At 35.5% G+C, this 27,701-nt stretch overlaps 2 protein-coding genes across 5 annotated transcripts in view; one reads left to right on the forward strand and one right to left on the reverse strand.

Moving 5' to 3' along the window:
* Cldnd1 (claudin domain containing 1) overlaps positions 1 to 27,701 on the reverse strand; it is a 232,139-nt gene that overhangs the window by 33,553 nt on the left and 170,885 nt on the right. The window lies entirely within an intron of this gene.
* On the forward strand, positions 9,712 to 10,705 carry LOC101703306 (olfactory receptor 5K16). Its single transcript, XM_004858005.3, has one exon. The coding sequence runs from the start codon at positions 9,794 to 9,796 to the stop codon at positions 10,703 to 10,705; it is 912 nt and encodes a 303-aa protein (XP_004858062.3). The 5' UTR covers positions 9,712 to 9,793.

Below are 27,701 nucleotides of genomic sequence, written 5' to 3' on the forward strand. Positions count from 1 at the left end.
TAGCTATAAATGTCTCTACTTTCTCATTTTCTATGGTCAGTAGAACTCCATTTTATAAAAAAATAAAACACATTTTCATTATCAGGTCTCCAGTTAATGGGTAACTGGGTTGTTTCCAAATTTAACTATCATAAATTGGGTTACTGTGAACATAGGTGCACATATATCACTGTGCTGTGATTCTTTTAATTCTTTTTAGGAAGATACCCAGCAGGAAAATAGCTGAATCAAATTGGACTTCCAGTCCTAGTTCTTTGAGGTACCTCCATACTGATATCCACAGTGATTGCGCCAGTTTACACTCCCACCAGCAGTGTAGTAGGGTTCCTCTTTCCCCACAGCCCTGCCAGCATTTGTTATCAGTTGATTTCACATAGTAGCCATTCTTTCTGGGGTGACATAGAATCTAAGCATTGTTTGCATTTGCATCTCCAGAATGACCAGTGATGTTGAACATATTTTCATATATTTATTTGCTATTTTATTTTATTATATTTTATTATATTTATTTGCTATTGTGTGAGAAATGTCTGTTCACTTCAGGTGCCCATTTTAGGATTGGGTCTTTAAATTTGGAAGGTCTGATTTTTTTAAGTTCTTTATAGATTCTAGGTAGTAAACATTTGTATGAGGAACAGCAGGTGAAAATTTTTTCCCACATTCTGAGTTGTCTCTTCAAACTGTTGGTGGTTTCTCTTGCTGTGCAGAAGCTTTTTCATGAGAAGAGGTGCCACTTGTTGATTGTTTGTGCTAGTTCGTGGGCAACTGAGGTTTTGTTCATAAAAACTTTTCTTACACCAATGTCTTCAAGAGTTGTTCCTAACCTCTCTTCTAGCCAGTTTAGTGTTTCCACTTTAATATTTAGATCTTTAATCCATTTTGATTTTAGTTTAGTGCATGCTGAAAGATATAGGTCTAGTTTTAGTCTTTGGCAAGTTGAAACCCAATTTTTCCAGCACCGTTTATTAAAGAGGCTATCTTTCCTCCAGTGAGGGTATTTGGCTCCTTTATCGAAGATTAGGTGGCAGAGTGTGTCTGGAGTTATTTCTCTAGTATTGCTTTCATTATTCCAGGTCTCTTCTTGTTCCAAATGAATTTTTAGATTGTTTTCTCAAGATCCATGAAGTATCCTGCTGGAATTTCAATTGGGATTGCACTGAATCTATATAGCAGCTTAGGAAGTATGGCCATTTTTGCTATGTTGATTCTTCTTACCCAAGAGCAAGGGATGTCTTTCCATTTTCTGATATCATCTTCAATCTCTCTTTTCAGAGTGCTATAGTTTTCAGAGACCAGGTCTTTGATTTCTTTTGTTACATTGATTCCTAGGTATTTCCATGTTTTGGATACTATTGTGAGAGGCATTGTTTGCCCTATTTCTGTCTCAGTGAGTCTGTTGTTCATGTAGAGGAAAGCTATTGATTTTTGTGTGTTGACCTTGTATCCAACTACTTTATGGAATTTGGTGATTAAATATAGAAGATTTTGGTGGTGTTCTTGGGATCTTCTATATGGAGTATCATGTCATCTGCAAATAATGACAATTTGACTTCTTCGTTTCCTATCTTTATTCTATTTATTTCTTTCTCTTGTCTAATTTCTGTGGCTAATGTTTCCAATACTATATTGAACAGGAGTGATGACAGTGGACATCCTTGTCTTGATCCTGATTTTAGTGTGAAGTATTTCAGTTTTTGACCATTTAGTATGATATTGGCTGTTGGGTTTTCATAGATGGCTTTTATCAGATAGAGGTAGAGTCCATCTATTCCAATTTTTTATAGGGTTTTTATCACAAATACATGTTGGATTTTGTCAAATGATTTTTCTGCATCTATTGAGATGATCACAAGTTTTTTGTCCTTGGATCTACTGATATAATGTATTACATTTATTGATTTGTGTACGTTGAAACATCTCTGCATCCCTGGAATCCCACTTGGTCAGGGTGTATGATCTTCTTGATGATCTTCTGCATTCTATTTGCCAGTATCTTATTAAGGATTTTTGCATCTATGTTCATTAGTCACAATGGTCTATACTTCTCTTTTTTAGTTAAGTCTTTCTATGCTTTGGGGATCAAGGTGATGCTTGCTTCCAGAAATGAATTTGGGAGTATTGCTTCCCTTTCAGTTTCATTGAAGGGTTTAAACAGAAGTTACAGTAGTTACAGTAGTTCCTCTCTAAATGTCTTGTAGAATTCAGCAGTGAAGTCATCAGGACCTGGGAACTTTTCTTAGTTGGTAAGTTTTTAATTGCCTTTTCAATTTCATTGATTGATATTGGGTCATTAAAACTTTTAGGTCTTCTTCATTCAACTTTGGTAATTCACATGTGTCTAGGAATCTGTCCATTTCTTCTATATTTTCCAGCTCATTGGCATATAGGTTCTCAAAATAGGTATTGATGATCCTCTGGATTTCTGCTGGGTCAATTTAAATTCATCCTTTCCATTCCTAATAGCATGGATTTGGATCTTGTCTTTCCTTTTTTTGATGTTTGCCTAAGGGTTTGTCAATTTTGTTTATTCTTTTGAAGAACCAACTCTTGGCCTCATTGATGTTTTGTATTGTTCTCTTAGTCTCCATTGCATTGATTTCTGCTCTGATCTTTATAATATCCTCCCTTCTATGGGCTTTGGGTTTGTCCTGCTCTTCTTTTTCTAGAAATTTGAGGTTCAGCATCAGGTTGTTTAATTGGGCTCCCTCTGTTTTCCTAATGTGAGTATTCACTGCTACAAATTTCCCTCATAAGCCTGCTTTCATTTTTTCCCATAGATTCCAATATATTGTCATGGCATTGTCATTTAATTGAAGGAACTGTCTGATTTCTTCTTTAATTTCCTCTGTGACCCATGATTATTCAGAAGTGTGTTGTTCAATTTCAATGTGTTTATGAAATTCTTGCAGTCTCTTTTGCTATTGATCTCCAATTAAATCACACTATGGTCTGATAATATGTAGGGGATAACTTCAATTCCTTTGTACTTACTTAAACATGTATGAGTGAGTATGTGGTCTATTTTAGAGAACAACCCAAGTGCAGCTGAAAAGATTGTGTATTCTGATTTTGTGTGGTTGAACACTCTGTAAACATTTGTTAAGTTCATTTGTTCAAGTGCTTGATTGAGTTCTAGTATTCTGTTGTTTATTTTTTGTCTAGTTGACCTATCTATTTGTGAGAGTCGGGTATTAAGGTCCTGCACCACTATTGTATTAGTGCGAATATGATTTTTCATGTCTGTTAGTCTTTGTTTTATATAGTTGGGTGCACTAATGTTTGGTGCATATATATTAATGATTGTCATCTCTTCCTCTTGGATTGTTCCATTTACAAGGATGTAGTGTCCTTCTTTGTCTCTCTTAATTAATTTTGGTTTGAAATCCACTTGATCTGCAGAGGATAGCTACTCCTGCTTTTTTTGAGGTTCCTCTTGCATGGAGTATCTTTTTCCAGCCTTTAACTTTCAGTCTGTGAGTTTCTTTTTGAATTATGTGTTTTTCTTGTATGTAGCATATTGTTGGGTCTTGCTTCTCGATCCATTCTGCCAATCTATTTTTTTTGATTGGTGAATTGAGACCATTGATATGTATTGACTTATCCTTGTCATGACTTTTTCTTTTTGTTGAATTCTCCTCCTTTGCATTTAATTTCTTGTCATGCCTAATGGATTCATTGAGCTGGGCTTCCTGGGGTTGTGATCCTCATTGTCTTTTCTTAGGATATTGTCTAAAATTTTTTGGAGTGCTGGTTTGATATTCGTGAAGTTCCTAAGGTGCTCTTTGTCATGAAAGTATCTTATTTCTCCATCAATTTTGAAACAGTTTTGCAAGGTACATCAATCTGGGTTGGAGGCTGTTTTCCTTTAGGCCTTGAAACTTATCGCTCCACACTCCTCTTGCTTTGTGGGTTTGTGTTGTGAAGTCTGCCATGAATCTTATGGGCTTTCCCTTGTATGTGGTTTGTTTCTTTTCTCTCACTGCTTGTAGAATTTTTTTCTTCTGTTGGATTTCTGGAATCTTAACTATTATATGCCTCTGTGTAGATTTTTTTTGATTATGGCTAGTTGGAGTCCTATATGCCTCACTTATCTATACGTCAATTTCTTTTCCCCTGTTTGAGAAGTTTTCTGCCATTACTTCTGTGAAGTTTTTTACATCATCTGCAATCTCTCCTGTTTCTTCCTTGACTCCAGTCACTCTAATATTATTCTTCTTTGCATTGTCTAGCAGCTGCTGGATTGATTTCTCATGGTCTCTTACTCTTTTTAAGAATTTTTTCTTTTCCTGGTCACTAATTGCAATCCTACCTTCTATATCTGAAATTCTATCATTGCATTGGCTCATTCTACTGTGTAAACTTTCAATGGAGTTTTTAATCTCCTGGAAATCTGTTTGCATGTGTTTTATGGATTCCATTTATTTCCTATGTTGGGATACCATCATGTTCTTCAGCTCCTCTATTTTTTTATCTGTGTCTGCCCTAAATTTATTAATCATGTCTTGTACTATGGGCACAATCTCTGTTATTATCTGAGAAATTATTTCTGATTTCATTTTTTCCAGGTCCCCTTTCATTGCCTGTTCAGGGAGTCCAGATGGTTGAGTATCAGATTGTTCCATCTCATTGCACTGTGGGGTTGTTTAGGTGATCTGGAAGTCTGCTTTTGAAATTTACTTGCATGTCTTCTCATTACAACAGATGCAGCCTGCTGTACCTTTGTTGAGGTGACTCTTTGCTCACCCAGTAGTCTTGAATTCTCAGCAAGCCACTGAGCAGCCTTTACTCTGCTGTTCACCAGCACACCAATTCCTGCTTTCAGAGTGGTGGCCCTCTAGATCCCTGATTTGACCTGTTGTATTAGTAGGCTTCTGGCTGGGGCCTGAGCACATTAGGATGGTATCTAGGCATGCCTCTCACTGGGAGCCCTATGTAGCTATTGTCTGGGAGGGCCTTTGATTGGACTCTGTGCACCCCAGTTTCTGTTGTCTGCATAGGCTTTCCCTAGGTCTCCTCACACTTATCAATGGTATGGTGTGAGCCTCTGGGTATTGCTTGTGTGCCTGTGCAGCTCTTCTCTAGGTGGGTACCTGGCTGTGGCCAATGGGTACCTGGCTTCTGGCCAAAGCCCGTGTGCCTGTGCAGCCCCTTTCTGGGCAGGACTTTGGCTTGGGTGGGTGTGCTGAGCCTCTGGGTTTGGTGCAGAGCCCCAGCTCGGATCTGCCTACAGCTGAACTGGTCCAGGCCACACAGCTGCTCCCCTAGGATCTGCCAGCACTTAGGGATGGAATGACAGGCCTCTGGCAGGAGCCTGTGTGCTCATGCAGCTCCTCTCTCAGCAGGCTCCTGGCCTAGAGGAGGTGGTACTGGAACCTCTGGTGTTGGGGAGTAGCCCCTGCTGGGATCTTCCTACAGCCACACTGGTCTGAGCCACACAGCTGTTGCCCAGGATCTGCACACACTCACCGATGGAATGGCAGGCCTCCAGTGGGAGTCCTCCTGCCTGTGCAGCTCCTCTCTGGGCAGGCTCCTGGCCTCTAGAATCTCATCTTATTAAAAAGCTTTTGCACATCAAAAGAAATCACCAACAGAGTAAAGACACAACCAACAGAGTGGGAAAAAAATTTCCCAGCTATTGCTCCAATAAAAGAGTGATATCTAATATATAAAGAACTGATAAAAATCGAATGCCCCAAATTTAAAGTCCCAATCCAAAAATGGGCTTCTAAGATGACTATATACTTCTCAGATGAAGAAGTACAAAGGGAAAAGAAAGAAACAAAACACATATAGTAGAAAACATGATGAAGAATAACCAGAGATGTAGGAATAAAAAAAATTACAACAGAATCCTAAGGGAGGAATGAATTTCAGAGTGTGGTCAATACTGCCAAATCATATAATTAATTGATTAATGCAGTAGTAAACAAGAATGCTTTAGATTTGGTGATTAGGATTTGAGTAATAATAGCAGTGAGAAAGTAGTGTGACCAAGTGTAGTACAACCAGTTACTACCAAACTTTCTAATTCCTCCTATTCCTAGCGGGTGCCTACACTCTGGCTATCCTGTTTACTCTCCATTCCCTAAATATACTTTGAACTTTCAAGCATCCATGCTTTTTCCTTGAATCATGTGTTTGTTCCATTAGCTTATTATGTTTTTACAGATGTTTTCTGGCTGTTATAATTTAATTTATCCTGCCACAATAATGTTGTATTTTTGGTAATGTCTTTTCTTAGGACCTTAAGTTAAATCCTTCTTTGTGTTCATAAATATCTTGCTCATAATTCTATTCTTAAAGAAAATAGCATTCAATTTTAATTTTAGTTTTCAAATTTATTTTAACTGATACATAACACATATATTGTATATATTAATCCAATCTTATGTGAGGCTTGATTCCCAGCATGAAGATATCCTCAAATTTCTAATCTGAAAACTCATTGCAGTCATTTATGATAAAAGAGCTCTTAATTAGGCTTCATTTGTAAGTTCAAACAACAGTTTTTCATAGGCAAAACATCTACATGGTCGGAGTCAAACCTCATATAAGACTGGATAGCATTTACATTGATTAATATGTCAAATAGTATTTAATCTGAGGAGTAGAGTCTCAGTAAATAATACTGAAATCTAGTGCACTGAGAAATAGAGAAGTGATGAGTTTGTCTCTGAAGGTGAATTCTTAAAGGTGAATGATAGAAGTCATAGATAATATAAACCTAGTCTCTGGAGCCATTGGAATACCAAGGTAAAGGACAAAGAGTTCACCTGAAATATAAAGAGCAGCCAAAATCATTTTAGGGCATAAAAGTATAACTATAGTAGAGAAAGGATGAAGCTAGAAGCCCAGTTAAAAAGTAACCTTCTCAGTGGTTTTACTGCCTGCCTTGCAAGCTCAAGGACCTGAGTTCAATTCTTGGTATCAAAAAAAGAAAAAAAAAAGTAAGCTTAATTTGGGGTATATCTTGGTGGTAGTGTCTTTTTTTTAATCCTTTTATTGGTACATTTTAGGTGTACAATATAATGACATTCATCATTGGAGATATGCACCTTTACATACTCTCTTGGTTCTTATTGGTGGTAGTGTCTTTGCCTAACATACAGAAGGCTCTAGGTTCAATCCCCATCACCCTCAAAAAACAAAAAAAAACTTATGATTATGACATTAATTGTGCTGATGTATAGTTATCTCCAAATTCATGAAGTTGCACATATTAAGTATACAAAATTTGCATAGTAATATTTTAATAATTTTTGTACAGTTACTATACATAAATAATTGAAACTAAAGAGCACAATGTTAGAGTTTTTCAGAGACTAAATCTATAGGATTGGGTAACATTCATTTAGGTAGTGAAAGAAAGGTATACAATTCTATTGATCACACTACAATTTTTTGTTTCTTTGAAAATCCGAATCTCTCTTCAAATCTTTGTTAAACTTCCACTCTAAGTAATCAGCACAAATCTTTTCTATCAATCACAGATTTTAGATAGAAAATATAGAAATGAAAGAGAGAGAGAGAGAGAGAGAATGTGTGCAAAATCAAGTTGACCCTTAACCTGACTTTAGTGATGGCCATTTGATTTAACTTTAAAAATCTCAAACTGCATCCCTCTTTAATTAATGTTTGGTTTACTGGTGTTTTGGGAACCATGCCTCTCATATCAGGAGACTCTGCAGAAATACCCTAATGGCAATGCCAAGAAAAATCCCTTTAGAAATGAATGGACAATTTATACTTTGCCTTGAGGCAGCTACATAATTATTATTACTGACCTGTGAATGGAGAGAATATCTTAAATTTTCATAATTTATTCACCAGTGATTTAAAGACCAAAGTGTTTATTCTTGATTTCCATTAAAACAACATACATGGCCAATCAGCCCCTATAAAATGTTGTTAATTAGTGAATTGAAAATATGATGCTGGATTTGTAATTTATTTATGATGTAAATATGCAGAAATATATATTTCTGTAAATACGTATTTTTATTGTTTACATTTTATTAGCTTTTTTTAACTTCATCTCTAAATGGAAGACAATATGAAAAGAAGTAATAAGACACAGTAAGTGGATCAGTTTGACTATCCTTACTTCTAAAGTACCATATTTTTATCAGCAAATATACAGGTAGGTCTATAAAACATGTGGAGTATTTGAGGAATGTATAATGAAATTGATTTTTGATTCACACAAATGATTATATTTTGGAATGGGGAAGAGAATTTTATAGATTACCTTCTAAGAAAATTATAGAAAAAGAAAAAAGATAATCACTGCAAAATAAGCCTATTTTACCAGAATTTACATAAGTATTTTCAGCTGATTTACCACTAGATGTTGTTAAAATAATAATAAAATGTATTTTTATATTTTTACAAATATTTTTCAAAACATAATTCTAAAGAATATTTTAAAAGAATTATAGGCATGGAATATGAAAGGTACTTTGTATTATTCATTTGATTATAGGATTTTAGTGATAAAACTCTAGAAAAACCTCACCCTAATATGTGAGTGAATAGATAAAAAACAGTGTATTAAGTTCAGTGAGACAAAAATAAGAAACAGCAAAATACTAACTAAAGTGTGTTTTTAAAACAATGCTATTTAAAACAATGCTACAATAACTATTGTAGGCTTTTCTCCAAAATTATGTATCTGAAGTACACTAATGCCAATGAGTTTTAGCAGTTTCTGGAAGGAAACAAAAATTATTTTGTCAGTCTTAAAAACTCACATTGTTTCTTCATTTGAAATATTATAATATTATACTTACCATACTATATTAAATATGTGATTAATTTGGGTATTCATTAAACTCCAATACATATATGACAGATTATGAGTAGATAAGTATGCAAATTTAAATACATAAATGAAGAACCTCTATGAGACTCAAAAAAAGTGAAGACGTGAGTTTCTACAGAAGGTGTTTCTGATAGTGCTAGATATTTGTCATGCAGAATACTCATGCTGTGAGTGAATTCTTTGTCACTAAGTCTTATAATGTGAGATATACATAAGGGACACAATATTATGGACATAAAATATTAGGACAAATGGGTAATGAAGAGGAAAAAATTGTCAGACAAGACAAGAATAGGCACCAGAAAATGTTAAGATGAATATAAAATATTTTCATTACATTTATTGAGAAAATACAAAGATGTCCTTTATTCTTATGCTGTCTTAAAGGATAAGTAGATCTTTCTTTAAAATATCCCTTGATGATCTGATCTGGATAAGGTTAATAAGCTATAGGAAACATTTTTTAAACTCACAGTTGTTCTGTGCAGTTTTAAAAAATTAGCCATTTAGTCATTTAAAAACTATTTAAAGAGCAATTTTTTAAAATATTGCATAAATCCCATAGGGCAATATGTAGCACTTATTAATTTTGTGGAGAAAAATTAGCTTAAAATGTTTTTTATGTTAGGAAATGACAAAATACATACACTGAATATATGGATTACATATATGAATTTATTGATGGGCATAAGATAACTCATGTAGAAAAGGCTTTTCCACACTCTGCATTCACAGACATTTCAAGCCCAATGAATAGAGAGTATCCTGTGTGTATACTCCTTAATACATTTCTTTTCACATGTCTTGACCTACTGTTAATGTACTAGCTTATAAGAGACAATATAAGATGAATTGAAGAAGATAATTCTTCCTTTTTGTACCTAGAGTAATTAGAAGGAATGAATTAGACACACTCTGCTCATAATCTTAATTAATATCTTTACAATTTACATCTCAGCTGGAAAATCAGGAATGACTAAGGCAAATCACTCCTTGACAACTGAATTCATCCTCATAGGATTCACAGATCACCCAGACCTGAAGATCCTGCTGTTTATCATGTTCTTTGCTGTCTACCTTATCACCATGGTGGGGAACCTAGGTTTGGTGGCCTTGATTTACATGGAGCATCGTCTTCACACACCAATGTACATCTTTCTGGGCAACCTGGCTCTGATGGACTCCTGCTGTTCCTGTACCATCACTCCCAAGATGTTAGAGAACTTCTCTCAGGACAGAAGGATTTCCCTCTATGAGTGCATGGCACAGTTTTATTTTCTCTGTCTTGCTGAAACTGCAGACTGCTTTCTTCTGGCAGCAATGGCCTATGACCACTATGTGGCCATATGCAGCCCGCTGCAGTACCACACCATGATGTCAAAGAGACTCTGCATTCAGATGACTATTGGGAGCTTCATAGTTAGTAATCTTCACTCTATGATTCATGTAGGACTTCTGTTAAGGTTAACTTTCTGCAGATCTTATCAAATTGATCACTTTTTTTGTGACATTCTTCCACTGTATAGACTCTCCTGCACAGATCCTTTTATCAATGAACTAATGATATATATTTTTTCAATGCCAATTCAAAGCTTTACCATTGCTACTGTCTTGATTTCTTATCTCTGGATTCTTTACACAATTTTCCAAATGAAATCTAAGGGAGGTAGAGGTAAAGCATTTTCTACCTGTGCATCCCACTTTCTCTCTGTCTCAATATTCTACATTTGTCTTCTAATGTATATTCGACCATTTGAAGAAGGTGATAAAGATATACCAGTAGCAATATTTTATACAATAATAATTCCATTATTAAACCCTTTTATATATAGCCTGAGAAATAAGGAGGTAATAAATGCTCTAAAAAAGCTATGTGACTTATAATATTCTTAAGCTTAATTTACAGCAAGTTGATTTCATCTTATTAAAATATTTTCATAATGGACATAGAAAAATATCTTTTAAAATACCTTTAAATCAGTAGGCTTTAAATCACATATATGACCAGAATTTCAAAACTATTTGATAAATCTTAATCCATTATACAACCAGAGTAAATCAATGAAAACTAAATAGTAACTGTATTTACCAACTGTCATTACTCATGGAATTGTGAGAGGGTATTATTCCCAGCCTCAGTAAGTCAACATAGCATCAAAATGAAATGTTTAAATGTAGAAAGAGTCTTCAGTAACATTTTCTAGTTAACAGAAGAAATTTTATCTGGTCCTAGGTAGAGTGTTTAAAAATTTAACATTCTCTAGAAGAAAAGTAAAATGATAATTTTTTTCTGGAAAACTGGCCTGGCAGACACATGTGGGTTAGTTTAGAGGGTGAGAGAATAGACACAAACTAATCACAGTACTTTGTATCTGGTTTAATAAGGTTTTATTTAGATAAAATTCCAAGAATAAGCAAAAGAAAAGAATGAGAGGAATAAACACATATTTTGTAGACTAACATCGAATATAATAAATTGGTAATATTTACTTTTATCTGAGGTATTATTAATGTTATTTTTATCTTGAGGGCAACAGCCATGCTACATATTATAGAATATTAGATAGTAGTTTGCATATTAAGCACTCAATAAAAATTTAAAAAATGTTAATGAAGTTATTGTTTTTTAATACAATGAGATGTACCAAAATTGTATATGTTTACTAGTCAGTTTTTATTTTAATGAATTGTCTATTCATTTCCTAATTTTAATTTTTCACCCACATTTATTTGTACTATTGTTTACAGAGAAAATATATTGACATGTGCGAGTATTTGCGGTAAATAATTTCTTTCAGTTTTGATAGTCTTTTAATATTTTTTTGTGATGCTTATAATCTATAAACATTTTAAGTTGAAATACTCATATTCATGATTTTTATGTAATTTTTTTCATATTCTCTTGTTTACAATTTCTTTTTAAATCTGAAGTCCATTAGTAATCACTAAATTTTATATTGTCCTCCTTATCTTCTTTTCTCCTTCCTTCTCATTTTCTTCTGCATTTTTTGGATAAAACTTTGATGTTGACTCTTTATTCATCTTATTTAACTGAGTATATGGCATATGCCAGTTAATCTTTTTTTTCCACTACTGGGTATTGAACCCAGGGCCTTCACACCGAGCACTTTTTTTCAAGCACCTTTTTCACTTTTATTTTTGACACAGATTCTTGCTAAACCACTAAGCTGCACAGGCTGTACTTGAATTTTCATCATTCTGCCTCAGCCTCCCAGAGTGCTGGGATTTCAGGCTTACACCAACATCCTTTGCTTCTATTAATTTCAATTAGCCATTGGTTTAAGGGCCTTCTGGTGAGATGATTGGATTGTGTGAACACTAACTTCATCAATGAATTAAGGTTTTGATGAGTTCATAGATGAATGGGTTAATAAGAGGTGTGACCTAGTTGGAAGGAGTAGGTCTATATCTGGTTCCTGTCAACTTCCTCTCTGGTTCTTCCCCTGTGTTCTGCTTCTCAACTTCCATGTAGCAAACAACTTTGTTGCATCATGCCCTTCCACAAAGATGTTCCTGCCTTGGAGCCAGCTGACTTTGGACTGAAACTTCTGAAACTGTGAGCCAAAATAATTTCCTCCTCCTTAAGTTGTGCATATTAGTTATTTTTTCCCAGAATGGGAAACCAACTAACATATGTCACAACTTGAAGGTGTTATTTTGTATGGCCTGTTTCTCTAAAAATAACCCAAGGATTAATTTCATTCTGATAAACATCAAATGATTTCTTCAGGAATCTGGTAAAAATAACTAAATTTTTTCTTAAATTCAAGATTTTGAAAAAATAATAATCTTTAAAACAAATATATAATATATTAAATGTTAAAATATATGACAAAGTTCCAATTATTAAAACAGTCTAGTTTGGTTTTTTATACTTTTCTTCTTTTTTTTCTTTTTTTTTTTTGTACCGGGGATCAAACTTGGGAACTTGCACTTGCAAGGCAGGTGGTGGAACCACTGAGCTAAATCCCCGGCCCTAAAATAGTCTAGTTTTGAGTATCAATAGATCAGTGGAACAAAACAGATTATCCAAAAGTAAATTTTCATATAAAAAAGAACATCACAAATAACAAGAGAAGAAAGGATTTAGTCATTCAAGTTCATTGAGTAACTTTGTGTTTTCCATTCATCAGTCCTTGTTCCACATTCAAAGATTTTCATAAACAAATTTACATTTTTTATTTTTCATAGTTGAATTATAATGCATAGTATTAAGTAAGATTTATTTCAGAGAAAATATAACTCCCAACCTGCTAGATGTCAGATACACTAAGTTCATGTCCTCCAAAATCTAAGAATGAATTCTAAGGAACAATGGAGATTAACAGTAGGAAAGATCTATTGAGAAACAGGAAATAGCTTCTTTGAGACAGGTGGGGTCCTGGAAGTAGATTCCCACTGAGGCATTTTGTCAGTGGTAATTTGTACAGAAAAGTCACAATGTGGATCAAACTATAATGAACATAAAGGATTACAAGTATATCACCTAGCTGATGTTGATCCCATAGGGAGGTGAGTAATGTAACAAGGGTACATGGAAAGAACAAAGGCAGTTTTGGGAAAGAGTGGGTCTGGATGCTCTGGTCACCCACCTGGACTTAATGGATTGGGAGATATCTGGGCTGTGAATATAAGATATGAAAAATGACCTCTTATATTCTTCAGAACTATTTTATAGTTGTAAGTCACATGGGACATATGCACTGATCATCATCTCAAATACACAAAATTAACCTCTCTTCTCTAAGGTGTGGGTATTAGATATTTTATCCCAAGGTAAACAAGTTACTTTAAAAGGAAAAGTAATATTATGTCTCCACATGAGCCTAACTCTCTAGCAACAAACCTCAAGGAAAAGAAAATCACTTAATTGATTATAAAATAATTTAAAGAATGATTTTAATAAAACTTAATAAGACAAAAGAATACAGATAATTCAACATAATTTAAAAAATAATTTATAATTAATTGAGAAACTTTGCAAACTGGTAGAAATAATAAAGAATCAAACAGAAATTTTATAGCAAGAAGCTTCAGTGAATGAGATTTTAAAAATAAGGTTTTAGAATCCTCACAAAAAATGATTAAATAGAGCAGAAGAAAATTTCTGAATTTGAATGTCATTTAAAATAAGTCAGAAAAAATAATGAAGAAAATATAATGAAGAAATTAATACTTATGAGAAGATATTAAGTAAAAAAATAAATGTGTAATGGATATTCCAGAGTGAAAGGAAACAGGGCATAGAAAATCTATTCTAAAATAATGGCTGACCCAGGGATGCAAGGATGGTTCAACATTTGCAAATCAATAAATGTAATACACTATATTAATAGAGTCAAGGACAAAAACCATATGATCATCTCAATAGATGCAGAAAAGTCATTTGACAAAATCCAACACCCATTCATGACAAAAATGCTACAGAATATTGGAATAGGAGGTCTTTATGTCAATCTGATTAGTCTATTTATGAAAAACTAGCAGCTAACCTCATACTAAATGGTCAAAAACTGAAAATTTTCATGCTAAAATCAGGAACAAGACAAGGATGCCCACTATCCCCACTCCTGTTCAATATTGTTCTGGAAACATTAGCCACAGCAATTAGAAAAGAGAAAAAAATAAAAGGAACAAAGATAGGAAAGGAAGAAGTTAAACTGTCACTATTTGCTGATGATATGATACTTTACATAGAAGACCCAAAAAACTTGGCCAAAAGACTTCTAGACCTAATTGACAGATTCAGTGGACCAGCTGGATATAAGGTCAACACAAAAAACAATAGCCTTCTTATACACAAATAGCAGACTCTTCGAGAGAGAAATTCAGGAAACAATTCCTTTTACAATAGTATCTAAAAACATGAAATATCTGGGAATCAACCTAACAAAGGAAGCAAAAGACCTCTACACTGAAAACTACAGCACTCTGAAAAAGGAGGTTGAGGAGGATATAAGAAAATGGAAAGACATCCCTTCCTCCTGGGTAGGAAGAACCAATATAGTGAAAATGGTCATACTTCCAAAACTACTATATAGATTTAATGCAATGCTGATTGAAATTCCAATGCTTTTAACAGAAATAGAGATAACAATGCAAAAATTCATTTGGAACCAGAAGAGACTTAGAATAGCAAAAGCAATTCTAAGCAACAGAGACATGGCTGGGGGTATCATAATACTCAACTTGGAACAATAATACAAAGCTACTGTGATAAAAACAGCATGGTATTGGCAAAGAAACAGATCGGAGGATCAGTGGAATACATTAGAAGATGCAGATACAACTCCAGACATACTCAGACACCTCATCTTTGACAAAGGAGCCAACCACCCTCATTGGAGGAAAGATAGCCTATTTAATAAATGGTGTTGGAAAAACTGGATTTCAACCTGCCAGAAATTAAAATAGACCCATATCTGTCACCATGCCATAAACAAAGATCAAAGTGGATTAAGGATCTAAATATTAAGACAGAAACACTAAACTTGGTGGAAGATAAGTTAGGTAGAACTCTTGAAGACATGGGCATAGGAAAAAACTTTATGAAGAAAACCTCAGTGGCATGGGAACTAGCACAGAGAATCAACAACTGGCATCTCATCTTATTAAAAAGCATCTGCACTACAAGAGAAACCACCAACAGAGCTAAGAGACAATGTACAATGTGGGAAAAAAAACTTTTCCAGCTGTATCTCAGACAAAGGTCTACTATCTAAAATATATAAAGACTTGAAAAAATCAGAACCCCCAAATTCAAAGACCCAATTCAAAAATGGGCATCTGAAATGAACAGACATTTCTCAGACAAAGAAGTAAAAGCAGCAAATAAATATATGAAAAAGTGTTCAACACCACTGGTCATTCAATAGATGCAGATGAAAACAACAATGAGATTCCTCCTCACCCCAGTAAGAATGGCTGCTATCAAGAAATCAACCAATAACAAATGCTGGCAGGGGTGTGGGAAGAAAGGAACCCTTCTCCATTGTTGGTGGGAGTGCAGACTGGTGCAACCACTGTAGAAATCTGTATGGAGATACCTCAAAGAACCAGGGCTTGATATCCTATTTGACCCAACTATTCCCTTGCTGGGTATCTTCCCCAAAGAATTTTAAAAAATCATACTACAGCAATACATGTTCACCCATGTTTATCGGCTCAGTTTGTAATAGCTAAAGCTCGGAAACAGCCCATGTGCCCATCAACTGGAAACTGGATAAAGAAGATGTGAGGTTTTTTTACAAAATGGAGTACTACTCAGCCATAATGAACAAGAAACTAGAGACATTTATAGCTAGATGGATGCATATTGAGGCCATACACTTAAGTGAAATAAATAGGACACATATGTGTAAATGCCTGTTTCTCTAGTGTGAGAAACTAAAAGTGTAAATAAGGATTAAAATGATTAAAATGAATAATTGATAGTTTGGAACAGGAAAAGGTCCAAAGGTATAAGGGTGGTGGGAGATGAAGGGGAAAGGGAAGAAGGGAAAGGAAAAATTATGGGAAAAGATAAAAAATGGAAATGAAATCTATGTAAATAGGGGAGGATGGAGGGGGTGAAGGGCGTACAGGTAATGGGGAAAAAAATAAGAACCAAGATTCATCATGTACCCATACAAGCATGCAATGATTAATGTTAATGTATTGTATACCTAAAATGTACCAATGAAAGAATTTTAAAAAAATAAAATAGAATGATAGCTGAAAACTTCACAAATCTTGGACTTTGAGCCTGGGTATAGGCCTAGAAGAAAAAAGTGTGCAGTGAAGGTTGGTGTGAGTAGAATTTGCATTATCTTGATTGGTAATTGTACCAGAGAAGACAATTACTGATCCTTTAGACAATACAGCATTAGTTTCTCAGACAAGATGGAGAGTACAACATCACAGAGGTTGGAGATGAAGATGTCTCTGCCCATGATAGTGAAGAAAAGAGAATTTTAACTGCAGATACCATTCAAAGTTGAGAATTAAACTTGCAGTGTAATTCAGCAAATCACATGATGAGGGATTGGGTTTTGGTTTCCAGCCACTTCAGCCTATTGCTTCAAGTCACAAGATTCTCTTTCAGGAAACCCTCAGAAGACTTTAGGTTGTTTATGCTTATTTGGAACTGGTACATTGAATATATGAAGTCATTCATTTCTTTTATTAGTATATTCATAGATGCAAGAAGTAACTGGCCAACATTGTAACACTTAGTCTTCCAAAATTGTTCAAAACTGTTGTGTATAAAGTCACTAAATTCCTTGCATCTCTCAAGTAGTAAATTGGGAATATCAAATGTATCTATATTGTGTGTTTTCTTAAAGAGTTCATACCATGGACATCAGTACTGTGTACGTTATTGGAAGGAGAGACCATGGCAACTTTACAGCTCCAGAGATCCAACTTCAAGAACTACTAAACTGATTAGAAAAAAATCATCCTTACAATTTACTTCATTAGAATAGAATCACTTTTGGTACTGAAATCTATATTGGTTAGAGTTCTCTAGAGGAACAAATTCCATAGATATGAGGAATAGACTTATAAAATAAAAAGTAGGTCAGTGCACAATGGCTGTCTACATTTTAGAGAGCCAGAAGATACAGTCTGAGTGACTGGAAGCCATAGAACAAGAGGGATCATGGATCAAAGACCCAGAAGCTCCCTGAAGAGTCACTGGTATGAATTTATATTGAAAGCCAAAGGAAACTGGAGTCCAATGTCCCAGGTGAGCATAGCAAAAGACAAGTCCATTCAAGCAGAATAGGGCTTTTCAATACTGGACAACTTCCCATTCTTTTCCTTTTATTCTATCCAGTACACAAGTCTGTTGGATGGTCCCATCCACAATCAGGGAAGATCTTCTCCCCATCTGCTGGGTGATATAAATAACAATCGTTGTAGTCAGGGTTTTGGCAAGGAAATACATTAAGTACAGGACACATAGTTTATAGAGTTATTTTATGATAATTATGCAAAGAGTCAAATGCAAAAAAGTGCAAGAGATTAACCACACACTAGGGACACAGACGATCCAGCTAAAGGCCTGGATCCCAGAAATTTCCCACACAACTCCAGCTAAAGGCTTAGAGTCCAAGGAAATGTCCTCCACAAGGCCAGCCAGTGGTCTAGAGTCCATAACAATGCCTCATGCTTGTCTATATTGAGGATCTTCACCTGGAAGGCCCAAAGGCCAGTGGTGGAAGCTAGAAAATCTACATGGGTGAGATAAAGAATTTGTACCACCAAGCTGAGGGATCTACATTGAAGCCAGGAAGAGATGCTCATAGTAAAGATCAGAGCTCCCCTGGTGAAAACATCAGCCATTCCCAGGGACACTGAGGCCCTGACCTCCTCCTCTGATGAGAACATCCTAGTTTGCATCAGGAAAACCATCTGCTGGAAGCTTCTCCTACAAAATAAACAGGTCGAGCACCTCCCCTCCAGTTCTCTTTGTATGGCTATTGGTAACAATCTTCAGGTGGATTATCCATGCCCAGACCATGCTGATTTGGTTCAGGTGGGCATTACAAGTTGCCCATTAGTCAATCCACCACACCAATCATCTATAAAAACACACTATTGTCACACCCAGAGTTGTACTTTACTAATGTGCTAGACATTTCTTAATCCAGTCAAGTTGGCATTTTAGAGCTAATGGTCACAATTGCCATTCTGACTGGGGTAAGGTGGAATCACAGACTAGTTTTAATTTGCATTTCCCTAATAGGTAAATATGTTGAACATTTTTTCATGTAGTTATCACCCATTTCTACTTCTCTTGAGAAGTTTCTATTCAGTTTGTTTGCCCATTTTTTGTTGGGTAATTTGCTTTTGAGGTTAATGTTTTCTGAGTTTTTTATATGCTCTAGATATTAGTACTCTATCAGAAGATTACCTAGGAAAATATTTTTCCCATTATGTAGGTTGTCTTTTGAATTTCTTGATTATTTCCTTTGCTCTACAGAGCCTTTTGATTATATATAATTCCATTTGTTGACTTTTGATATTATTTCCTTCAACATTTGTGTTCTATTCAGAAAGTCTTTGGCTGTACTATGGCTTCAGGTGTTTCCCCTGATATCTTCCAGCAGTTTAAAGGTTTCTGTTTTTATATCTAAGTATCTGTTGCATTTTCATTTCATTTTAATATAGGCTAAGAAATAAGCATCTAGTTTCAAACTCCTGAATATGGACAATTTGTTATCCCAGAACCATTTGTTCAAGAGGCTATGTCCTTATTCAGTCACCTCATCTTTGACAAAGGAGCCAACCATGCTTACTGAAGGAAAGATAGACTATTTAATAAATGCTGTTGGAAAAACTGGATCCTCATCCCACCAAAGATTAAAATTAGACCCATATCTATCACCATGCACTAAACTAAGATCGAAGTGAATTAAAGATCTAAGTATTATGTATTAAATTATAATATCTAAATATTATAACAGAAACACTAAACTTTCTGGAAGATAAGTTAGGTAGAACTCTTGAATACATTGGCATGGGAAAAGACTTTATGGACAAAACCTCAGTAGCATGGGAACTAGCACAAAACATCAACAACTGGGATCTCATCTTATTAAAAAGCATCTGCACTGCAAGAGAAACCACCAACAGAGCTAAGAGACAACATACTATGTAGGAAAAAAAATTTTATCACCTGTTCCTCAGACAAAGGTCTACATTCTAGAACATATAAAGAACTTAAAAATATTAGACCCTCAAATACAAAGACCCAATTCAAAATAGGCATCTGAAATGAACAGACATTTCTCACACAAAGAAGTAAAAGCAGCAAATAGGTATATGAGAAAATGTTCAACATAACTGGTCATTTGAGAGATGCAGTTGAAAACAACACTGAGATTCCACCTCACTCCAGAATTGTTGATCAAGAAGTCAACCAATAACAAATGCTGTCAGGGTTGTGGGGAAAATGAACCCTTCTCCATTGTTGGTGGAATGCAGACTGGTTCAACCACTGTGGAAATCAATATGGTGATACCTCCAAAATACAGGATTAGAGGTCCCATTAGAATAGCTATTCCCCTGGTAGGTACCTTCCCAAAATAATTAAAAGAATCATACCACAGAGATATATGTGCACCCATATTCATAGCAGTACAGTTCGTAATAGCTAAAACTTGGAAACAGCCTAATTGTTCATCAACTGGAGACTGGATAAAGAAAATGTGGGGTTGTTTTAATAAAATGGAATCTTACTCAGACATAAAAAGTGAGAAATTAGAAACATTCATAACTAAATAGATGCACATTGAGGCCATACACTTAAGTGATATAAATAGGACACATGTGTAAATACCAAATAGTTTCTCTCATAAGAGAAACTGAAAGTGTAAATGAGGATTAAAAGGAATAATTGTCAATGTGAAATAGAAAGAAAAGGTTCAAAGGTGCAGGGGAAGTGAGAGGGATATGGGAAAGGAAAGAAGGGAAAGAAAAATATATGAGGAAAGAAAAAAATGGAAACAAAGCCATTTCAAATAGGAAAGGGAGGAGGTATTGAGGGAGGACAGGGGAATGGGGAAAAAATAAGAACCAAGATAAATCACGTAAAGGTACAAGTTCCCAATGACGAATGTAACTTTATTTATACCTAAAATGTACCAATAAAAGAATTTAAGGGAAAAAAGGCTATGTGTTCTCCAATACAGGTTTTTGGCCCCTTTGTGAAAAATCAGGTGGCTCTAGGTCCATGATATTTTTTTTAATCTTGTGTTCTATTCATTTGTCTGTGTGAATACATTTGTACCAGCATCATGTTGTTTTAATGATACCTTTCCATTATAATTTGATATCTGGTTTGGTGATTCCTCCTGCTTTGCTGTTTTTACTCAGGAATGCTTTCACTATTGTGGCTCTCTTCTCTCTCTTTTTTTTTTTTTTGGTGCCGGGTATTGAACTCAGGCCCTTAAGCTAGTGAGGCAGGTAGTGGCACCAATGAGCTAAATCCCTGCCCCTCTCTTCTTGTTCTGTAAGAGTTTTAGGACTTTTTAATTCTGTGATAAATGTTATTGGTATTTTAAAAGATATTGCATAAAATCTTTATTTTTTTTATTCTTTTATTGGTACATTTTACATATACAACACAATTACATTTCTCACTGGGAAATTGTACCTTTACTTGATGCATCTTAGTTCTTATTTTTTCCCCATTCCTAATCCTCACTTCACCCTCTCCACCCTTCCCTATTTACAAAGACTTTATTTCCATTTTTTCCATTTCTCATCATTTTTCCTTTTCCTTCTTTCCTTTCCCCTGCCCCTCCCACTAACCCTACCCACTTGGACCTATTCTTCCTATTTTGCATTATCGATTATTCACTCCAATCATTGGTACATTTTAGGTATACAATATAATGACATTCATCATTGGAAATTTGCACCTTTACATAGTCTCTCTTGGTTCTTATTTTTCACCCTTGCCCAGCCCTCCCTTCAACCCCTCCATTCCTACCTATTTACAAAGATTTTGTTTCTATTTTTCCATTTTCTCATATTAAATCCATACTCTTCTTTCCTTTCCCCTACCCCTTCCACTTCTTTCACATTTGCCCCTTTCCTTCCTATTTCACATTAACTATTATACATTTTAGTCCTTATTTACACTTTCAGTTTCTCACACCAGAGAAACTACTCAGTATTTAAACATGTGTGTACTATTTATTTCACTTAAGAGTATAGCCTCAATGTGCATCCATTTAGCTATAAATGTCTTTAATTTCTCATTTTTTATGGCTGAGTAGTACTCCATTTTATTAAAAAAACCTCATTTTCTTTCTCCAGTCTCCAGTTGATGGGCATTTGGGCTGTTTCCAAGTTTTAGCTATCACAAACTGTGCTGCTATGAACATGGGTACACATATATCACCATGGTATGATTCTTTAATTCTTTGGGGAAGATCCTCAGCAGTGGAATAGTGGGGTCAAATGGGACTTCCAGTCCTAGTTCTTTGAGGTATCTCTATACTGATTTCCACAGTGGTTGCACCAATCTACACTTCTACCAGCATTGGAGCATGGGTCCTCTTTCCTCGGCCCTGCCAGCATTTGTTATTGGCTGATTTCATGACAGCAGACATTCTTTCTGGAGTGAGGTGGAATCTCAGCATTGTTTTCGCTTGCATGTCTCAAATGACAAGTGATGTTGAACATTTTTTCATGTATTTATTTGCTATTTCTACTTCTTTGTCTGAGAAATGTCTGTTCATTTCAGATGCCTATTTTCTGATTGGGTCTTTAAATTTGGGAGGTCTGATCTTTTATGTTCTTTATAGATTCAAGATAGTAGACCTTTGTCTGAGAAAAGCAGGTGAAGATTTTTCCCACATTGTGGGTTGTCTCTTCACACTGCTGGTGGTTTCTCTTGCTGTGCAGAAGCCTTTCAATAAGAAGAGATCCCACTTGTTGACTGTTTGTGCTAGTTCTTGGGCAACTGAGGTTTTGTTCATAAAATCTTTTCCTACACCAATGTCTTCAAGAGTTCGACCTAACCTCTGTTCTGACTGGTTCAGCATTTCTATTTTAATATTTAGATCTTTAATCCATTTTGATTTTAGTTTAGTGCATGGCAAGAGATATAGGTCTAGTTTTAATCTTTGGCAAGTTGAAACCCCATTTTTCCAGCACCATTTGTTAAAGAGGCTATCTTTCCTCCAGTGAGGGTGTTTGGCTCCTTTATTGAAGATAACATGGCTGAGAGTGTCTGGCGTTGTTTCTGCATCTTCTAATCTGTTCCACTGGTCCTCAAGTCTGTTTCTTTGCCAGTACCATGCTGTTTTTATCACAGTAGCTTTGTAGTATAGTTGCAGGTTGGGGATTGTGATACCCCCTGCCATGTCTCTGTTGCCTAGAATTGCTTTTGCTATTCTGGGTCTCTTCTTGTTCCAAATGAATTTTTGGATTGTTTTCTCATGGTATGTGAAGTACACTGGGGGGATCTCAATTGGAATTGCATTGAATCTATATAGCAGTTTTGGAAGTACTACCATTTTCACTATATTAATCCTTCCTACCCTGGAGCAGGGGATGTCTGTCTATTTTCTGATATCACCTTCAATCTCTCTTTTCAGAGTGCCATAGTTTTCAGAGAAAAGGTCTTTGATTTCTTTTGTTAGGTTGATTCCTAGGAATTTCAGTTTTTTGGACACTATTGTGAAAGGAATTCTTTGCCCTATTTCTTTCTCAGTGAGTCTGTCACTCATGTAGAGGAAAGCTATTGATTTTTGTGTGTTGATCTTGTAACCAGCTACTTGACTGAATTTGGTTACTAAGTCTAGAAGACTTTTGGTGGAGTTCTTGGGGTCTTCTATATACAGTATGATGTCATCTGCACATAATGACAATTTGACTTCTTCCTTTCCTATCATCATTCCTTTTATTTCTTTCTCTTGTCTAATTGCCATGGCTAGTGTTTCCAGAACTATACTGAACAAGAGTGGTGATAGTGGACATCCTTGTCTTCTTCCTGATTTTAGTGAGAAGGATTTCAGTTTTTGACCATTTAGTGTGATATTGGCTGTTGATTTTTCATAGATGGTTTTTATGAGTTTGAGGTAGAGACCATCTATTCCAATTTTTTGGAGGGTTTTTAGCATACATGCATGTTGGATTTTGTCAAATGCTTTTTCTGCATCTATGGAGATAATCGTATGGTTCTTGTCCTTTGCGCTATTGATATAGTGTATTACACTGATTGATTTGCATATGTTGAACCATCCCTGCATCCCTGAGATGAATCCCACTTGATCAGGGTGTATGATCTTCTTGATGATCTTCTGCATTCTATTCACCAGTATCTTATTAAGGATTTTTGCATCTATGTTCATTTTTGAGATTGGCCTATAGTTCTCTTTTTCAGTTGGGTCTTTCTCTGCTTTGAGGATCAAGGTGATGCTTGCTTCCAGGAATGAATTTGGGAGTATTGCTTCCCTTTCAATTTCACTGAAGAGTTTAAACAGTAGTGACAGTAGTTCCTCTCTAAATGTCTTGTAGAATTCAGCAGTGAAGCCATCAGGGCCTGGGCTTTTTTAGTTGATAAGTTTGTAATTACATTTTCAATTCCATTGGTTGATATTGGGTTGTTCAGAATTTTTAGGTCTTCTTCATTCAACTTTGGTAATTCACATATATCTAGGAATCTGTCCATTTCTTCTATGTTGTCCATCTTATTGGTGTATAGGTTCTGGAAGTAGGTATTGATGATCCTCTGGATTTCTGCTGGGTCTGTTGTAATTTCAACCTTTTCATTCCTAATTGCATGGATTTTGGCCTTTTCTTTCCTTTTTCTGATAAGGTTGACTAAAGGTTTGTCAATTTTGTTGATTCTTTCAAAAAACAAACTCTTGGCTTCATTGATTTTTTGTATCGTTCTCTTAGACTCCATTGCATTGATTTCTCCTCTGATCTTTATAATTTCCTCCCTTGTATGAGTTTGGGGTTGTGCTGCTCTTCTTTTTCTAGAAGCCTGAGGTTCAGCATCAGGTTGTTTAAGTGGGCTTATTCTGTTTTCCAATATGCATATTCACTGCTATGAATTTCCCTCGTAAGGCTGCTATCATTGTGTCCCATAGATTCCGATATGTTGTATTGTCATTGTCATTTAATTGAAGGAACTATCTCATTTCTTCTTTAATTTCCTCTGTGACCCATTGGTTATTCAGAAGTGTGCTGTTCAATTTCCATGTGTTTATGAAATTTGTTGAGTTTCTTTTGCTACGGATCTCCAATTTCATCACACTATGGTCTGATAATATACAAGGGATAACTTCAATTCCTTTGCACTTACTTAAACATGTTCTGTGTATGAGTATGTTTTCTATTTTAGAGAATGACCCATGTGCACCTGAGAAGAATGTGTATTCTGATTTTGTGGGGTGGAAGACTCTGCAAACATCTGTTAAGTTCATTTGTTCAAGAGTTCGATTGAGTTCTAGTATTTCATTACTTATTTTTTGTGTAGTTGATCTATCTATTTGTGACAATGGGGTGTTGAGGTTCCCCAGTATAATTGTATTAGTGCATATATGACTTTTCATGTCCATTATTATTTGTTTTATATAGTTGGGTACACTAGTGTTTGGTGCATAGATATTTATGATTGTCATCTCTTCCTCTTGGATTCTTCCCTTTACAAGCATGTAGTGTCTTTTTTAGTCTCTCTTAAACAGTGTTGGTTTGAAATGTACTTGATCTACAAAGAGGATAGCTTCTCCTGCTTTTGGGGGGGTTCCTGTTCCATGGAGTATTGTTTTCCACCCTTTAACTTTCAGTCTATGAGTTTCCTTTTGAATTAAGTGTGTTTTTTGTATGCAGCATATTGTTGGATTTTGTTTCTTGACTCATTCTGCCAGTCTATTTCTTTTGATTGGTGAATTGAGACCATTAACGCTGATGGTTATAACTGAAACATATTGACTTATCATTGCCATGACTTTTTCTTTTTGTTGGGTTCTCCCTCTTTACATTTAATTTCTTGTTGTGCCAGATGGGTTCATTCTGCTTTGCTTCCTGGGGTTGTGATCCTCAATGTCTGTTCCTAGGATATTGTGTAAAATTCTTTGGAGTGCTGGTTTGGTATTCATGAAGTTCCTAAGTGTTCTTTGTTATGAAAGTATCTTATTTCTCCATCCATTTTGAAAGATACTTTTGCAGGGTACATCAATCTGAGTTGGAGGCTGTTTTCTTTTAGGGCTTGGAATATGTCACTCCAAGCTCTTCTTGCCTTGATGGTTTGTGTTGAGAAGTCTGCTGTGATTCTGATGGGCTTTCCTTTGTATGTGATTTGTTTCTTTTCTCTGACTGCTTGTGGAACTCTGTTCTTCTGTTGAGTTTCTGGAATCTTAACAATTATATGCCTATGTGGAGATTTTTTTTTGATCAAGGCTATTTGGAGTCCTATATGCCTCACTTATCTTTATGTCAAATTCTTTTCCCTTGCTTGGGAAGTTTTCTGCCATTACTTCTGCAAAGAGTTTTTTTATGTTATCTCCACTCTCTCCTGTTTCTTCATTGAGCCCAATCAGTCTTATGTTATTCTTCTTTCCATCATGTAGCAGCTGCGGGAGTGATTTCTCATGTTCCCTTATAATTTTTAAACAATTGTTCATTTCCTGGTCATTAATTGCAATCTTATCTTCTATATCTGAAATTCTGTCCTCACATTGGCTCATTCTGCTGTGCAGACTTTCAATGGAGTTTTTCATGTCCTGGAAATCTATTTGCATCTGTTTTATGGATTCCATTTGTTTCCTATGTTTTGATTCCATCATGTTCCTGAGCTCCTCTCTAGATTTATTAATCATTTCTTGCACTAGGAGCACAATCTCTGCTGTTATCTGAGAAATTATTTCTGATTTCATGTTTTCCAGATCCCCTTTTGTTGCCAGTTCAGTGGGTCCAGATGGTTGAGTATCAGAGTGTTCCATTTAATTCCTTTTTGGGGTTCCTGTAGGTGATCTGGAAATCTGGTTTTGAGACTTATTTATGTGTTTTCTCATTTTGACTTGGGGGCCAGGGGTGTGCTGTTGAAGTCTGGATGGCTCCCCTCCTCTCAGCTTTGAGAGGTGGGCCTAGAGCCAGGAGTGGTGGTAGGGATGGTAGCCCAAAAGCTCCTTCCTCTGGGCCAGGATCAGTGGGATGGCAGCTCAGAAGCCCCTACCTCTGGGCAGGAATCTTTAAATGCTGAGAACTTGATTAGCTCCAGTACAGTGGTCTGGTGGTACAGTGTCCTCTGTGTCTTTGTAGTGTGGAACCAGGTGGCTGTACAGAGAAGAGGCCTAAGGAGCGGGGGGTGGGAGGAGGTCCAATGGATTGCTGCCAGGACGAGGGCTGATTCGGTGTTTTCAGCATGATCGGTGACCTCGGGACTGTGTCCTCAGACCTGCCTGTCTGCAGCGGGCTGATTAGGTGTTTTCCGTGCAACTCGATATTGCATAAAATCTTTAGATTGCTTTTCGTAATATGGTCATCTCAACAATATTAGTTCTGTTGTTTCAAGATCAAGTGGTTTCTTTCCAATTTCTAATATACTCATCAATTTCTTTCTTGGGAATTCTATAAGTTGCATTATAAAGGTCTTTACTCCCTTAAGTTGATTATACTAATTTTTTGAAGCCATTGTGGATGGAATTATTTCCTGATTTCTTTCTTAGTAAGTTAATTATAACTTCGTAGTAATGCTATTAATTATTGTGTGTTAATTTTGTTATCTTGTAATCTTGTTGACTTTATCAGATTTAGAAATTTTCTGATGGACTTTGGGAGGGTTCTAGGAAAAGAATCATATAATTTACAAATAGGGATAATTTGAGTTCTCCCTCTTCTATTCATATCACTTTACTTTCTTTCTCTTCCTTGATTGCTCTAACTGAAGTTTTAAGTACTACATTGAACAGGAGCATGTTCACAAACTTAGATAAAATGCACTCATTTTCCCCATTCAGATGAGTCTAGCTGAGTGTTCATTTTATGTATCTTTTATCATTTTGAGGTGAGAACCTTCTATACCTATTTTCATTTTTATACCCATTTTCAGTGTTTTCATTATGAAGAGATACTTGATTTTTTCAAACAATGTTCTCCATCTATTCAGATGACCATTGGGATGAAATAACCATGGTCATGGTGAATGATTTCTTAATGAATTATTGAATTCTGTTTACAAGTAACATTGACATTATTTGCATATATGTTCATCAAGGATATTTATTTGTATTTTCTTTGTTTTTGAGTCCTTAACCATTACTGGTATTGGATTAATGCTGGCTTCATAGAATGTGTTGAGAAACCTTTCTTCATTTCACACACATGGAAAATTTTTATAAGTATTGGCATT

Source organism: Heterocephalus glaber, unplaced genomic scaffold, assembly GCF_053883595.1.
Source record: "Heterocephalus glaber isolate CG9 unplaced genomic scaffold, H.glaber_assembly_v1.0 deba00000122, whole genome shotgun sequence".
Taxonomy (NCBI): Eukaryota; Metazoa; Chordata; class Mammalia; order Rodentia; family Bathyergidae; genus Heterocephalus; species Heterocephalus glaber.